Source organism: Dasypus novemcinctus, chromosome 2 (genome assembly GCF_030445035.2).
Source record: "Dasypus novemcinctus isolate mDasNov1 chromosome 2, mDasNov1.1.hap2, whole genome shotgun sequence".
NCBI classification, from domain to species: Eukaryota; Metazoa; Chordata; class Mammalia; order Cingulata; family Dasypodidae; genus Dasypus; species Dasypus novemcinctus.
In genome coordinates this window covers 125,877,256-125,895,016 of record NC_080674.1, presented here as the reverse complement: position 1 = coordinate 125,895,016, position 17,761 = coordinate 125,877,256, and the positions used below count along the sequence as shown (strand labels likewise).

General features: G+C 34.8%; 1 protein-coding gene across 1 annotated transcript in view; it reads right to left on the bottom strand.

Annotated features, from left to right (window-relative positions):
* The window catches only part of HSD17B4 (hydroxysteroid 17-beta dehydrogenase 4), a 106,666-nt gene that overhangs the window by 42,865 nt on the left and 46,040 nt on the right, over positions 1-17,761 (bottom strand). Inside the window, exons 14-18 of the mRNA XM_012519350.2 lie at positions 15,231-15,467; positions 12,795-12,846; positions 8,063-8,134; positions 5,147-5,250; positions 1,094-1,159 (exon numbers count right to left, since the gene is read on the bottom strand). Of these exons, the coding sequence (XP_012374804.1) occupies positions 1,094-1,159; positions 5,147-5,250; positions 8,063-8,134; positions 12,795-12,846; positions 15,231-15,467 (531 nt within the window). The remainder of the gene's footprint in view (positions 1-1,093; positions 1,160-5,146; positions 5,251-8,062; positions 8,135-12,794; positions 12,847-15,230; positions 15,468-17,761) is intronic.

The window sequence follows — 17,761 nt, the reverse complement described above, 5'->3', positions numbered from 1 at the left end:
GTGTTGGGTTTCCTGAACCACGAAACCATGAAGCCTTTTCTATTCTTTAGTATCCATTCCTGTGGGTGTGGAGCCATGATAAGTAGACCTTTTAATAAAATTAATTTATTTGTGAAGCTTTAGAAAGTCACAAATACAGGTGCATTTTTAAGAAATTGATTTAAAAAAAAAAATTAAGGAACAGGAAAAACATTTAAAGGGATAACCTAGTCTGAGGAATAAAGTAGTGTGTCTTCCACCACCCAATTATATATAGTGCAGAGAAAGAATACAATTAATATATACCATCCTTATTTCTTTCTGGCTCATGAAAAATTATATTTGTCAGAAAACACAGATCCTGCAGAAGAATCAAATATATCAAAATTAGCATAAAATGGACTGTATGAATAATTTACTGTCATTACATGTTCACTTAATTCCAGATGGCATATCCACGTGCATAGTTAATTTTCTGGCCACTTCAGAGGCAAATGCTTAGGTCTCTCAAAAACAAACTTGCTTTCCTCAACTTTATGGTTGCCTTTTCTTTCTTAAATCATAGCATGCTCACAGAATTTGTGGACAAGGCATTTTATCCCCTCTATAAGAAAACAAATTATTGATGCCAAACAAAAATGATTACATCACTTATACCTTCCAAGATGCTTTGTTTTGCCTGTCCACTAAAGTTAGCACAAAATAATCTGTTTCCAAGTAATGTGGCATAGCTTTCTTTCCTGAGAGAGAAACCAAGAGCTCTAACACTTGCTTTTTAACTCTTTTTTCATGCTTGACTCTCATGAAATTCTTCACTGTCAAGCTAGGCAGTCCCTGTAAGGCAAGCACTCCATTACCAAGTATAAGTAAGACTTTTTTTTTAATTAACTAAGGAAAATCCATTCCATATATTTTTTAATAGCTACTGAAGGAAAAAAATTGGTATGTAAAAATTTAGAAAGAATGAATTCCAAATATAGGAAGCATATCTTTATTTTTATGTTGAATAAAAAGCTACTACTTTTGTACTACCAAAATTATAGAGGATCAGTCATAAATGGAAAAATACCATAAGCCAGGGGAATATATTAATTCTCAAAAAATATAATCTTACCTGATTAAGTGAGGTGGTATCTGTAAGTACAGCATCAGGAGGTCTATTAGGTATGGCTACAGCTAACTGAAATAAAAAAATGCTATATGTTAAATGTTAAATACTAACAATGTAATTGTTATTCACTTAATCCAAAATATTTGACAATAAACCATCTTTCAACACCTTACAAATCAGATTTAAAAAATATATGTACCATACTTTCAGGAGATAATGACATTTAAAATTTCTTAACTGCTATATCATCTACATTATGGTTTTTCTAAAATTACTGTTTAATGTAAGGAATTATTTAACCAGATCCATTCACTAGGCCACAAAGGAGAAAAATTGAAGACATTTTTCCCTATGCAAAGGATGATGATAGCTATAATTAGACATGCACAATTCATATCTAAATTGATTTAGTCTTTAAATTTTCTCTTACAAATTCTACTTATTTTAATTTACCATCTTAACAAAATAATACATTTTAAACTTAGTTACTAAAAATTATTATACCTTAATATCAATGCTTAAAACTATTTATTTGATGATGCAACCTGTAGTATCTACAAAGTAAGTATCTGAGTATAAATTTATGGTTGCATTAAACCAAAGAAAAGAAACATTCTCATCAGTTGAATTATATTCAAATAGCTAATGTCTACTTTTCAATAATTATGATATAGGCAAAATTATAGTATTATTCATTTTTTCTCTATTTAGTAAATTTTCTAAAAAAGCTTCCTTAGCTTTTATTCTTACAAAGACTTAAAGAATTAGACTAACCCTTAATAGCTAAAATCCCAAACTAAAATATACTTCTAAATTTATCTTCACAGTCCAAAAACAAATAAACATGATAATTAAAAGATTATGGGATAAAGTTGCTGCTTCTAAAAACAAACAAAATCATTTACTCCCTCTTTCTTTGAATGCTTTTTTCAAAGATTATTGTAGAAATTGCATCCCTTTCTTTCAGTTGCATCCAGGGAGTATTTGTAGCACATTTTTATAATTCTAGTAATAACGACATGTTATTACATGTTAGTATATGGTTTAACTTAGAGTTACAGTTCACTGTTTCGATAACATAATTCTATAGATTTTTTACAAATTATCCTGTGACCATATATACTATCCAACATTTCCCCTTGAAATGAAATTCAGATATGTATGCCAGTGCTATTAATTACGTACACAATGTTATACTACCATCACCACCACCCATTACCAAAACATTTCCATCATCCCAAACAGGAAACCTGTACATTTTAAGGCTTAATTTCTCATTCCCTAAACAGAGGAATTTTTTGGGATATATTTTTCTTGAGCAGAATTGGAGTTGTCTTCTTTGGATAATTTGTAGAATTCTCCTGGGCTTTTAATTGTTGGGAGTTTTTTGACTACTGATTCAATCATTTACTAATAACTGGTTCACTGAGGTCTTCTATATCTTATAGTACTGTTTTATTTCAGTGGGGTTGATAGTTATGTCCCTCTTTTCATTTCTGATTTTCATTGGTTATCTATTTTAATGTTCTTTCATGGAACCAACTTTTGGTTTTGTGTTTTTTTTTGTTGTTGCTGTTTTCTATATCTCTTATCTTCACTCTATGTTAATTCCTTCCTTCTGCTCATTCTAGGTTTAATCTTTGTTCCTTTTCTAGTTCTTTCAATTGTGAGGTTGTCTGATTCTAAGTCTCTTTTTTTAATGTATTTAGACTTATACATTTCCATCTAAGCAATGCCTTTGCTGCATCACATAAGTTTTGATATGTTGTATTTTCATTTTCATTCACCTCAAGATATTTCCTAATTTGGGTGATTTCCTCTTTACCTCATTGATTTTCTAGACCATGTTGTTTAATTCCCACATATTTGTGAATTTCCCCGTTCTCTCTCTGCTACTAATTTCTAGCTTCATTCTGCTATGGTTGGAGGATCTATTGTATGATTTCAATGATTCTGAATGTATTGTGAATTGTTCTGTAACTTAACATAGGATCTATCCTGGAGAATTATCCATGTGCACTCTAGAAGAAAGTGTATTCTATTGTTATATGAAGTGTTCCATATATGCCTGTTAGGTCTACTTGATTTAGAGTATGATTTAGTCTTATATTTCCCTACTGATCTTCTGACTAGATGTTCTATTCATTACTGTAAGTGGTGCATTAAAACCTTGTACTACTAATGAAAAACAGTCAATTTCTCCCTTCAAACCTGTCCATATTTGTTTCATATACTTGGGGGCTCTGCTGTTAGGTGCATATGTAATTATAATTGTTACATCTTGAATTGTGTCCTTAACCAGAACAAAAAGACCATCTTTGTCCCTTGTAATTGTTTTTGACTTAAAATCAAATAGAGCTATCCCACCACTCCTTTGGTTATTTGGTATATTTTTTCCCACCCTTTCACTTTCAACATACTATATCTTTGAATTTAGTGCAAGTCTCTTGCATACAGCATAGAGTCGGGCTGTGTTTTTTAATGCATCCTGCCACTTTCTGTCTTTTGACTGGAGAGCTTACTTTTTTTTTTTTTTTTGAGGTACTGGGGCCTGGTATTGAATCCAAGACCTCATATGTGGGAAGCCAGCACTCACTGAGCCACATCGGCTCCCCTGAGTTCATTTTTTCATTTGTTCGCTTCTTTTTTTGTTTTTAGAAGGCTCTGAGAACTGAACCGGGGACCACCATATGAGAAGCAGGCATTCAACCACTTGAGCCACATCTGCTCCCCTAATATACTTTTTTTTCCTTCTTGTTTTTGTTTTTCTGATTTACTTTTAAAATGACTACTGATAATGCAGGACTTTCTCTGCCATTTTGCTATTTAGCCTTTCTATGTCTTATACCTTTTTGTCCTTTAATTTTTATATTAATGCCTATTTTTGTATTTATTTTTTTGTGGTGTACCATATTGAGTGTCTTCTCTATTACATCAGGATATATTTTTCTTCTGTTTTCCTTTTGGTTACAATGGGATTAAAATTTAGCATCCTAAATATATAACAATCATATCTGGTTGTTTTTTGTTTTCTTTTGTTTAAAGATTGATTTATTTTTATTTTTATTTTTTTATTTATTTCTCTTCCCTCCCTGCCCCACCCTGGTTGTCTGTTCTCTGTATTTATTTGCTGCGTCTTGTTTCTTTGTCCGCTTTGGTTGTTGTCAGCGGCATGGGAATCTGTGTCTCTTTTCTTGCTGCATCATCTTGTTGTGTCAGCTCTCCGTGAGGGTGGCGCCATTCTTAGGCAGGCTGCACTTTCTTTCGTGCTGGGTGGCTCTCCTCATGGGCACACTCCTTGCACGTGGGCCTCCCCTACACGGGGGACACCCCTGCGTGGTAGGGCACTCCTTGCGCGCATCAGCACTGGGCATGGGCCAGCTCCACACGGGTCAAGGAGGCCCGGGGTTTGAACCACGGACCTCCCATGTGGCAGACGGATGCCCTAACCACTGGGCCAAGTGCGCCGCCACAGGGTTCTTAATAACATTGGATTCCTTATCTATAGATAGAATCACAGCCCCACATAAATAACAATCATCTAATAGCTGACAAGGTAATTTTTCCACAAACAGGCAATAAATTATCACAAACTGAAAAAAGAAAACTTTTTAGCAAATATGGTTGCCGGTGTGAAAGTCCTCTCTCAGTGTTGCTCTGAATAAAGCTTTATGTACTACAGAAGAATATTTAAAACAGTAAAATCATATTACCTCAAATAAATTAGAGGTAAAGGTCAGATTAAATTAGTATAAGTTCCAAATTATAAAATATTTTTTAAGGAAAATATTTTTTTAGGATTTTAAAACTAAAGAGTAATTAGAAGTGACTTACAAAAGAGAAATACTTAGATCATTTAATGAATGAAGATTTTTAACCTATACAAGGATCACTTGTGATAGATTTTTCTAAAAACCTTTGGGTGCTGCAAAATTTGTATAAGAAAGTAACATTTTCTCATAATTATCTCAGTTACATTATACTTAGCAAGAATTTTCTATATATAAAGTATGTTATATGATACATACACTGCTTATAAGTAAAGCCATGACCTACTTTGACTTTGTCTGATGTCCGTTTTCCACCAAATCCTCCGGAGCCAACAATGAAGACAGAGAACTGATTGTAACATATAAGTTCCTTTCCAGAATAAGAATAGACTAGAAAATAAATAAAAGGCAAAATAAAAAGACATTATTAAAGGATATAAATATTTAACCAAGATATGTTCAACAATTTCTATAGATGTTTCAAAATTAAATATAATTGTACTGAAAGGATTTTATAATTTAAAGATGCTTAAATTTGAGTTAGAGCGCATTCATTTCAATGTATCCACAACCGTTTTCTTCCAAATGACTACTTCTACAACCAGACTCTTTGTGGTTGGAAGAAAGAAAAAAGGATCTTCATAAATCCTTTCTAGATTATGAAATAGCAGTTTCCCTCACTTCTTATACCTCTCCAGCTGCCTTTTCGTATTTCAATTCTCTCCATCTCAATCATTTCAAACAATCCTACAAGTAATCAAACATTCTGCTAAGGCACTTAAAAAGATCCTGGAACGTAAAAGAAATAAGTAGGAAAGAAGACATAAGCTTCCTGAGGGCAGAATCATGGTAATTTTGCTCACCATTATTTTTTTTTTAAGATTTATTTTTTATTTATTTCTCTCCTCTTCCCTGCCCCCCCCCCCACACACACAGTTGTCTGCTTTCTGTAACCATTTGCTGTATGTTCTTCTGTGTCCACTTGGATTCTTATCAGCGGCACCCAGGCATTGTGTCTCTTTTCTTGTTGTGTCATCTTTCTGCATCAGCTCTCCATGTGTGTGGTGCCATTGCTGGGCAGGCTGCACTTTTTTCCCATTGGGCGGCTCTCCCTGCAGAGCGCACTCCTTGCGCATGGGGCTCCCCTACACAGGGGACACCCCTGTGTGGCAGGGCACTCCTTGCACACATCAGCACTGCGCATGGGCCAGCTCACTACATGGGTCAGGAGGCCCTGGGTTTGAACCTTGGACCTCCCATGTGGTAGGCAGACACCCTATCCGTTGGGCCAAATCCACTTCCCTTGCTCACCGATATATGCCCAGGAATTAGAATAGTGCCTGTTACAGAAAAGTCACCAAATAAACATTTATTAAATTAATTAGGGAATCAATGCATAAATGATATGAGTGAGCAAATTAGCAATTAAGGAACCTAGTAATGAATGAAAACATGCCAGCTGTCCCTCTTTTTACTTACTAATTCACTAGTGAGTTTGAGGGTTACCTGTTTCATATACTCAAATATGATTTTTATTTTTTTATTTTTTTTAAGGAGGTACTAGGGATTTAACCTGGGACCTTGTACATTGGAAGCAGGCATTCAAACCACTGAGCCACACCTGCACCCTTCAGAATATGATTTTAAATTGCACACTAAACAATCTAATTATAACAAAAAATAAGGAAAATTGTAGCAATTTGTATTTAAAATAAGATACCTAACTTCATCTATACTTTGTTTACAAATGTTAATATACTATGACTCATTCCTAATTTTACTTGAATGAATGGAGTAGCTCAATAAAGAAAAATAGAAATCAAAGCTAAGGTTACTGCAGGTCCTTTGTTTTGTGTTTCATATGGTAGAGTGCTGAGAAGACAAGAAAACTGGCAGAACTGCAGTCAGATATTGACCAACATCTGCTATGACAAGAAAATATGAAAACATAAACAGGAGGGAAGACAAGAAGGAAGGGAAGAAAGAGAACATACACAGGATGAAATACTGCACAGTCAACAAAATTAACACAGTAGAATATTTAGGAGTACCAAAAATGGTCTCAATATAGTCTTAAGTAAAAACAAGGTATGTTTCAAAACAACGCATGCAGCATAACTTCCTACATATTTAGAACAAAGATGATAAAGTCAATACTACAAATATTGGACAATACTAAATTTTCTGTTTCTCTTTCCAGTATTTTAAAAAATAATTATTTCTTTGTTCTCAAATTTTAAAATAAAGTTTAATCAATGTATCATTAGCTTATATTTAATTACTAGTATTTCAACATTTTAAAAACTATTCTGGGAAGCAGATGTGGCTTAAGTGATTGAATTCCCGCCTACCACATGGGAGGTCTGGGTTCAGTTTCCGGTGCCTCCTAAATAAGACAAATAAGACAGCGAGCTGACACAACTGGCTGGCACAGCAAGCTGATGCAACAAGATGATACAACGAGACACAAGGAGGAAAACATAATGAGAGACACAACAAGCAGGGAGAGGAGGTGGTCGAGCAATTAGGCACCTCTCTCCCACATGGGAGGTCCCAGGTTCAGTTCCTGGTGCCTCCTAAAAGGAAAACAAGCACACAACAAACATACACAGCAAATACAAACAACAAAGGTGTGAGGAGACATAAATAAATAATCTTTAAAAACAAACCATTCTACTCTTCTCTTTTTTCCCACCACAAATAAAATGTGACTACGGTGTTTAAACCACATTATGAGCAAAATAGACAAGGCAGGAACCTAACCACCATATATGAGAGTGATTCCGTGGTCACAATTGTTCCAAGTGCCAAAGAGCCAACAAAGAAATGAATATCTACAATAAAGCCTATTTATCAATCGAGGGTTGCTTGTATTTTCCTTCCAGATAAAACATTCCATTAAGCATAATTCTCCTCTGTTCTCTCCATACAAGTCATACACTCACCTTTGTATTTTGGTTATATTGTTTCAAATCTCCCGAAATGCCATTTTTCAACACCCACCCTAGTCTATTTACTTCTCCCTCTCCACCTTTACTTTTCTAAAAGAGCTTCGGAATTATTAGAATGCTTATCATGCTTCTATACAAACTAGAAGATAAATACAAACTTTTTAATCAACTTTCAAGATTATTAAAGTATTATGTTATATACAAAGCCTGTAGATCTAACAATGTTATTAGGAGAACTGTAAACAAGTTACCATCCAAAAGAATTAGTAAACCAGATCCTTTATCTAGAATATCAGCAACAACTGCTTCACTTCGTAATTTTTCTGCAATGAAAAGTACAAGAAAAAATAAATAAAGCAATCAGAATACCTGCATTACTAAAATAATTCACATAAATAATCTAATTCACATAATTTGGATCAATAATTCACATAAATTAGATTTAAAAATAACAATTTTCAATTTCAATGATCTCCTAGTATCTTTTAACTCTGTCACTCAAGAAACATTTGTTGAGCATACAACCAATACATTTACCCCATTCCTCCTCAACTCTCAACTCTCCTGGCTTCAGTGAGATTTTGTTTCTTTTAATCACTCTCTTCTTTTATGGATTCATTCTCTTTTTCCTATCATTAACTCATGGTATCTTAATAGACTATTACCTGGGGGTGAACTCATCATCTTACTCTCAAAACCCCCCTTTTCTCTTTTGTCCCCTATACAATCCACCCAGCTGCCCAAGCCAGAAACTCTAGCATCATCCCTGACTCATAAAATTGAGAATAACCAAGTGGCAAGACTTGAGGATGGGGAAAGGTAGAAGTTGGAATATATTAAAACCTTTCACCTCTATCCAGAAGTCTATGGATTTGGGATTTTAAATAGGGGAGCGACAAACACATTCACATTTTAGATTCACATTTAGTGATATGAATGGACCCTGAGGTAGCAAGAATGGAGAGAATAGAAGCATAGAGGGTGAGAGATAATGGTGGCCTAGAAAAAGAAGTGGAAGTAAGAGTGAATGGAAACAGTATTCTAGAAACATTTAAGGGAGAGAATCAAAGAACTTAGTAACTCTCTGCATGTGAAAGATGGTAAAAAAGAAGCCATCACCTTCGCCTCCTAAATATCTCTCTGATTCACCTAATTTTCTCAATCTCCTCCACCTTAGTTCAAGTTACCATCACTTCACTTGACTACCACAACAAACTCTAATTGGGTACCTGGACACCCACTCTGGCCAACTTTAAAATATTCTCAAGTGATTTATGTCTCAAGTGATTTTTAACCCAAACCCAAATCATGTGCAACTGACTGCTCTTCCAATACCGCTTCCCAAGGTTCTTAGGATAAAACTCAAATCCCGACATGGTCTACATGATATCATTTCCTGCCATAGTCAGGTTTTCTAGCCACCCTGGACTTCTGTTCCTCCTTAGTCATACTCCTTACCTCAAGGGTCTGACCTCAGGCTGTTGGCTTTTCCAGGAACACTCTTTCCTTCCCTCTTGTCTAATGTCTTATCTAGCTGAAATCTTTTCAAATATTTACTCATGTCAGTTTCTCAAAAAACATTTTACTGACTAATCTGTTTATGCCAAATCCAGCTATTTTAAGTTCTAATGGCATCATGTATGTTTCAACTGTAACACTTACATGTAGTTGCAATTTTGCATTTATTGCTGTAGTTATTTGATTATTGCCTGCCTCTCCAAATAGGTTATATGCTCCATGGGGGCAAGTCCAGATCTGTTTCTGCTCTGCATTTATTTACAGCCCCAAGTAGAATGCCCAGAATTTAGCAAACATTCAATAAATGACTGATGAGTTGGTGATGAATGAGTGCCACATCTCCCACATCCAAACACCAAGGCCTACTTCCCTAAATATCTCTAAGGTTCCTTCACTTGTATCCATCCCCATAGCCACCATCATGGTTGAAGCAGCATGGCCTCTTACTTAGATTATTTCAACATTCTCTTGCAAAGTCTCCTTTCCTCTGTTCCATTCCCTCATAAAGCAAGCATAACAAACATAGACCAGAGTTATCCTTTCTAAAATCCCAATCTGTTCATATAACTCTCTCCTGCTTAAAGCCCTTCAGTGGCCAACCATTGCCTTTGGAACAAAATTCAAATTCCTTAACCTGACTTTCAAGGCCTTTCATGACCCTGCTTTCCTTCTCTGTTCTCATGCCTTGCTACCCTACCCAATTTACCTTTAAGCAAGCCTGAACTATTTCCAGTTCCTCTAATAGCCAATCATCTTTCTCAATTCCAAACTTTTACACACAGTGTTTTCTTTGCCTAAAACATTTTTCATCCTCCTCTTTATGTGGTTAACTCCTAATTCATCCTTAATGTTTCAGTTTAGATTTCATTTCCATCAGGAAGCATTCACCAACCACTCAAGTTCAATTCCAAGTTAGGGACTCTTCCTATGTGCTCTTCTGACAAACCTATATCTCTCCCACTGTTACGTATTATATAGTGCTTATCATTGTCCACTATCTCTATTCTTCATTACACAGACTAAACTCTGTGCAAGCAAAGATGTCTTTTTCCTGGTTATATTACCAACCCTTAGCAAAATGCCTACCACAGAACAGGTTCCATAAATACTAAATGAGTGAAAAAATATTACAGACCTTTGTTTTCTTGCTATATTTTTCTGTGGTTTCAAATTTTCTATAATGAGCACATAACGTATCATAAGTTTATTTAAAATCTACTCCAATATGAGTATTTAAGGAGAAAAGAGTTATAAATCTACCCTGACAAGCCACAGCTCTGAGATTCTATTTTGAGAATTTGGCATAATAATTACATTTGCATAATGCTTAATTATTCCAAAAGTACTTTTACATATACTAAAAGTTGATGGCCACACATACCCTGTGAGAGAATCAAGGTTGGTGATATTACCACTCACTTTCCAGATGAAATAAAGTATTGTTTTGCTCTTATAATAGAAATTATCTCAATAAACAAGCAAGTCTAATAATTAAAGACATCAGATAGAAATATAATAAAGATCAACCTCTTGAACCCAGAAAATTTAGAGACCAGCACATCCAGGATTAGAACATGTACTGTCGTTTTTGGAGGAAAAGAAGGTGCTGCACTTAGATTTCTTTTACTCCATCTAGTGGTTATTTTTTTAATCAGGATGAACAGTAAATCAGTAGTAATTATAAAATGATATCTATAATGGTACCACTGTAGCTAGCAAATGATGCATGATGACATCAGTCTCTTGATACTTCAGGCTAGTAGAAAGTTAAACACTCTTAACTACTGTCCAAAGTACCATCAAGTGTTGTGTTTTAAAGAAATATACACATTAATCATCCTTCTTTTCCACAGTTTATAAAAGTTTCAAGCCACAAGGACCTGAATTTTGAAGGTTCATATTTGCCAGAGATTTAACTTTAATACCACTTAAAGAAAATGCTTAGGAGCTATTGAAGAAAAAATAATTCAGAAAAAACATAACTTGAGCTTAGGAGGAAAAGGAAATTAAGAAAAATATTATCTACAACTTCTTGCTTACATCGCTTTTCAGTGGTAATCATTTCAGTGTATCTGTCTCATCTCTCTCTTCATATTTTAAAATCCTTAAATGCAGAAACCTATCTTATACATTTCTACTTCCTTTATAACAATGGTTCCCAAATAAACCTGTGTTTGGAGGGCTGCATATGAAATAAAGGGGTGCTTCCTACTCTCCCTTTACCATAAACACACAGACACAAACATACATACACATACATATGATCTCCAGAGTTAGGATCTAGAATACATAGTTTATTAAAATTAACAGGCAATGCAACAACTTAGGCAATTTTAATATGAAACCAGGTTCAGAAATAATCTAATATCTAATACAGTACCTTGAACATGTTAGGTATCCAGCAGGAATCTACAAATGCTTAGTCACCACAACTTTGTGAAAACTTATGCTATAATGCTAATACTGAAATAAAGCTATTGAGCCTTAAACAATAAAAATCTCATAAATTTTTTAGTAAAATAAAAAGCGGTAGGAAAAATTAACATTGGATTCTAAGTACTTTGTTGACCTCTACATTATTTATAATGCGGATTGAAAAAAAAAAAAACACTCCTTTTTTGTATTTTTCCACTTTATGTGACCAGTATATAATTAGACAAAATCTAATATCAGAGTATAGAAACAAAATAAATATACCAAAATAGAGTGAAAGAATAAAAGGCAATTACTGAGAGAAATAAAAATGATTATTAACACTGACTTGATTTTCTCTAAAAAAAAAAAGGAAAAAAATGATTACAAGAAATTCCGTATTTTAATATTTCTTGCTTTATAAAAATCAGTACCAAGATAAAAACCTAGAAAAGAATGAAAACCCACAATCATAGGAATCATAGCTTACTATACATAATGACTAAATTTAGAACACATACAGAAATGCTTCTTTCAGTTGTTGTATTATTAAAGATAGAATGTTAGCATTTTGAAGTAATTCATTATAAAACTATTAAAGGGCAAAGTCATAAAGTTACCAAAACCAACACTAGTTAACATAAACCTACTGTAATAGCTGATACACACATAAATAATTGGGATGTTTTACTAGGTCACTCTATGCCAGTTAACACGGCGATCCAGTTTGGAAAGTTAATTAGAAAATAAAACAACTTAAAACCAGCAGTGCTGCTATCAGATAAGTAGATGTCACTGTATACTTATAAGAAAAAAAAACTTAAAAATTATAATGTATTTGTTAATTCAGCCTTTTTCTATTTCCAAATCAGACTTTCTTACATTTCAGGAATTATTTGCTACACCAAGGATAATAATGGTAAAATGTTTGCTTTGATTACTGTGGGGAAAAAATTAAATATTCAATTCTATTAAAATGGACCAACTTATTTTTTAAAAAAAAAGAAAAGAAAATTATAGAATGATTACGGAATTAGTATATCAAGAACTCACCTCTTCTCGGAAGTGGTTTATATAACTCCAAGTATTGTTCCCCATGAAGAACCTATGTTAGGATAGGCAAAATTTTCTTAGCAGTGTTTTTTTTTCTCACAGGTTCTGCCTATGAATATTTCTAACCACAAGTAAAAACATTTCAGTGTCCACATGTTCACATCACTACTTCCCCTAAATTATGTCTCTTCTTGGCTTCTACTTCTTAATCACATGAATCAGAAATAACCAGTTCCCCAATCTTAAAGACTCTTTTAGAGCAGAGAAGACATCTTACATTTGTGTTTATCACAGTGCCTGGAGCATAACAGGAATCTAATATTTGTATCTAATAAAAGTGAACCAAAGGTACCAGTGCTAGTAAAGTAATTTCAGGTCACACATGCCAAATACAAATGACCCAATGAAAACACAAAGATAACTCTTATAACCATGTTCAAAACAAAGCACTATCAATGTTAACATTCCCTCCACAAAATGTCTTATCAATTACTTACAAAGAAACCTAAGGACACTGGATAAGTTCATAGCCACTTAACCTCAATGTGTCAATAAAGAATATACAAGCATATGGAGGAAAAACAATAGAACAGGAAAATCAAAACATGAACCACAAACCCAAATGACCACTCCATGGAGTCAGACAGCTTAATTCCCAGGCTTCCTTAAAACCCAGAAGGGAAAAGAGGGGAGAGTGATAATGGTAGGACATACGAAGCGCTGCCTCAATGTTTGGGAGTTTGGACTGCCAAACTCAAGGTTGGGAAGACTGGGATTCAAATTCCAAGATGACTATCTCTCCTAGCCACAGAATTTGAACACCACTTATGATTTCCAGCACCTTGCAACTGAAGGGGAATTTCAAAACATATGTTTTAATTTTTTATACTTACATTATCCAAAGAGAAGTATGGTATACAGCAAATACCATTGGAGAGTGACTGACATAGCATACTGACCAGCACATTTCTTGCCTTACTCTCAACTTTATTGAATACTCTAATAAAGTAAGTTCCCAAAAATCAGAGCAAGAATGGACTAATAAGCCTCCAATAAATGGATTCTCCAGTCAGTCACAGAGATTAGCACATAGCTCTATGAATCAACAGTTATCACTAGGCTCATAATCTGAATTTTACTCCAAGGAGTAAAATATATCTCACCTCAAAATCTTTTGTACAGTTATTCATTCCTTCCTTCTTGAAACACTTGAAGGAAGTGGCTTCTCAAATACCACATACTCTTGGTGTTCCTCCTACTTCACAGACCATTCTTCCTCAGTCTCTTTTGTTGGCTCCCTCTCATCTCTTCAACCTCTAAACACTGCAGGGCCCTTAAACTCAAGCCTCTTCACTACCTATACCCACTTCTTAGGTGATTTCATCTAGTCTCATGGTTTTAAATACCACCTAACATGCTAAGAATCCCTATTAGGCCTTTCCCCCAAACTCCAGACTCATATATTCAACTACAGATAACAGTCATCTCAAAAATGTCCAAGCCAAACTCCTGCTCACCCCATTTCAAAATATGTGTGTGTGTGTGTGTGTGTATATATACATATATATATATACACACACACACATATATATATACACACACACATACATATATATAATTACTATATATACCAAATAAATTATATTTAATTAATAATACATAACATGTATATACACATATAGATAGATCATTCCAGCTTTGCAGGCCAAAAATCTTTATCCTTGACTCCTCTTCCCCTCACTCTCATATCCAGCTGTTTTGCTTGGATTACTACAATAGATGCCTAACTGGTTTCCATGTTCCAAAACTTGTTTCCTACAACTATTCTCCACACAGCAGCAACAGTGAGAACATATTGGTCCTTTGCTCAAAGAGCTACAATGGTTTCTTATAGTCATCAGAGTATAACCAGAAATCCTTATAATTACCTACTAAGCCTTCGTCTCCCACCACTGCCCCCATGCTCACTCTGCAGCTCTACTGGTCCCTTGCTATTCCAAGAACAAGCCATGCATGGACCTACCTCAGGACCTTTTTACACTTGTTCTCTCTACCTCAAATACTTTTCTCCCAGATAATTATCTGGCTTGCTTCCTCACCAATACCATGAAGTTCTTTTATCATATCTACTTTACAGATAAGGAAATTCAAGCTTAGAGCAGTTATTTACCCTTGGATAAATAGCAAATAAATTGCAGAGAAAGGATTATAGCATTATGTAAGAGTTGTGAGACCATATATAATTGCCATTTTCTTCATTTTTCTTGCCTTATAAACTAACTCTCATCTCTTTTATCCTTAAAAAAAAACACAAAAGATATGCTAAACCATTGTTCTGCAACTATATTAACTATTTTATAATTATACACACACACATTATCAATCATATTGAAACACGTGGAAGAAAAGCAAAATAAAGGTTTTTATTATGCATACCTTTGCCAAGTTTACTGAAATTCCAGGAATCTCTGACAGTCCTCCATCAAATAAAATTTTCTGAGCTAAAATCACTCCAAAGGTAGGCAAACAGGAGAAATCAGAACTTCCTTCATAAATGAATTTCAAATCTTTTGGATCCTTGACTGATGCTCCCACTCCAAGGGCATACATGATAGCTTCTAGTTCAGTATAAGCAGAAGAGATCGGAGGAAATCTATGGCCAACAGCTCCAGCCTAGGGGACAGGTGTAAAAAATTATTTTTCACTGACACAATTTTGTTGACTATTTGAAATTTTAACTTTCCAAAACTATTAATTACTTACATACCTACTTTTGTTTTTGAAAAGATGTGAATAGATTGTCATTTTAGTGAATTCAGTGGAGCATAACTGTTTAATTATATTTGATTTTTTTAAAAATAGAAACCAACCAGATATTGTGTAGAAAAGGACACCATTTACAATAAGTTATTTTTTAATTGTTTGCTTCTTGCTAAAAGGTAGTATATCTCATTTTCACCTTTCTTGCCTCTGCTGTTAGAAAGCTCCATTAATTTAGCAACTATTAGCTACCCAAAAATCCAAAAAATAATTTGTTGTAAATAGTGATAGTGACTTGGTCTATAAGATCTATTATATAAAATTCACTCTAAACAGATGAGCAAAATACTACTTAATGCTTGCAAATTAGAATGCCTCATAATAGTTTCAATTAAATTGATATTTTACCTTAAGTTCCTTCCTGAGAAGTTCCTTCATATAATTATAAGTTGTATTTTTCTGTTTAGTGATGATAAACCTTGCCAATTTGTAAACCACATATTAGGTTATAAAAAATTGATTTTAATTTTTCAATCATTTTTATTCTAAAGCAGGGGCTGGCAAACTCTGGCTATGAGCTAAAAGTAACTTTTAAAGGGAAGTTAAAAAAAAAAGAACAAAAAGAATATGTGATCGCAATACAATGTGGCCTACAAAGTCTAAAATGTTTACTATCCAGTCCTTTACTAAAAAAGTTAGCCAATCTCAATCATACAGTAAAATCACATTTAGAAATTAACCATATTCTCAGGTTTAAAATTCGATTCTTTATTTTTTTTTTATCACTATGCCTGTATTTTGGGTCACGAAATACAGATTTTAAAAGTGGCAAATGATTTACTTCTTACTCTTTATGCACTACAATAAGAAAAAAAAAGCAAAAGTATCAGAGACAGCAATCAGCAAGTTTCACAGGAACTACAACCACAAATCTATTAGAATTACTAACACAGGCGGCGGACTTGGCCCAGTGGTTAGGGCGTCCATCTACCACATGGGAGGTCCACAGTTCAAACCCCAGGCCTCCTTGACCCATGTGGAGCTGGCCCATGCACAGTGCTGATGCACACAAGGAGTGCCATGCCACACAGGGGTGTCCCCCACGCAGGGGAGCCCCACGCATAAGGAGTGTGCCCCGTAAGAAGAGCCACCCAGCACAAAAGAAAGTGCAGCCTGCCCCGGAATGGTGCTGCACACACAGAGAGCTGACACAACAAGATGACACAACAAAAAGAAACACAAGATTCCCATGCTGCTGACAACAGAAGCGGCAAAGACGACGCAGCCAAGAGACACAGAGAACAGACAACCAAGGTGGGGGGGGTGAGGGCAGAGAAATAAATAAATAAATCTTTAAAAAAAAAAAGAATTACTAACACAATGGGAGGCTTTTTACTTGAAGCCTATTGGAGAAAAACAGCACTCGCTGGGACATGGAGACTGATATGACTGCAGGCAGAAAATTTATTGAGAAGCTCTCCCAACACAGGGGGTCTGAAGAACAGATTTCAGCCCCTCCACCAGCACGGTGGGACTCTGAAGAGAGACTTCAGCCCACTCCTGAAAGGGGGGATTTGAATGTATACAAAATGTTCCTAAGCGGGAAAATGACAGTCAGTGGGAGGGGGCGGAGGGTCCAAGTGAGGTGCAGGAGCTAGAAGAAAGCCCTAGAGGTGAAAATCTTCCCTTGTATGGCTAGAGAGTAGTGGGTTAGGAAGTTAGGTTTTCTTGGAATGTTGGAGGAGTAGGTGTTTCTTTGATCTGCAGGAAGTAAAGAGTTTCTTTATCTCCCTTTGATATGCAGGTACTGAAGGTTTTCATCTCCCTCTGATATGCAAATAGTGAAGGTCTCCATCTCCTGTTAGTCCAATCTCTATGTCTCTACATGGTTTCTTTGTTTAACCTTTGGGGGAAGTGCCATGCCCTTAGACACATAGGCTAATGGGGGAGGGGGTTAGCTTTTCCCCAGTGCATATCAGTGGGAACTGAGCTACAGCTTGTTAATTATTGCAAACCTCTAATAAAGCCATTGTGAAATATTTATAAAATATGATCTATCAATGCTTTCCTTTAAGACAAATGACCTAGAAAAACCATTAAAATAAAGTCTTTTCTAAAAAGTTAGAAAAAATAGTGACGAGACTAGGATTATCAATGCTGTTCTTTAAAAAAAAAAAACACTTGTCTAAAAATTTTTGGCTTATGTT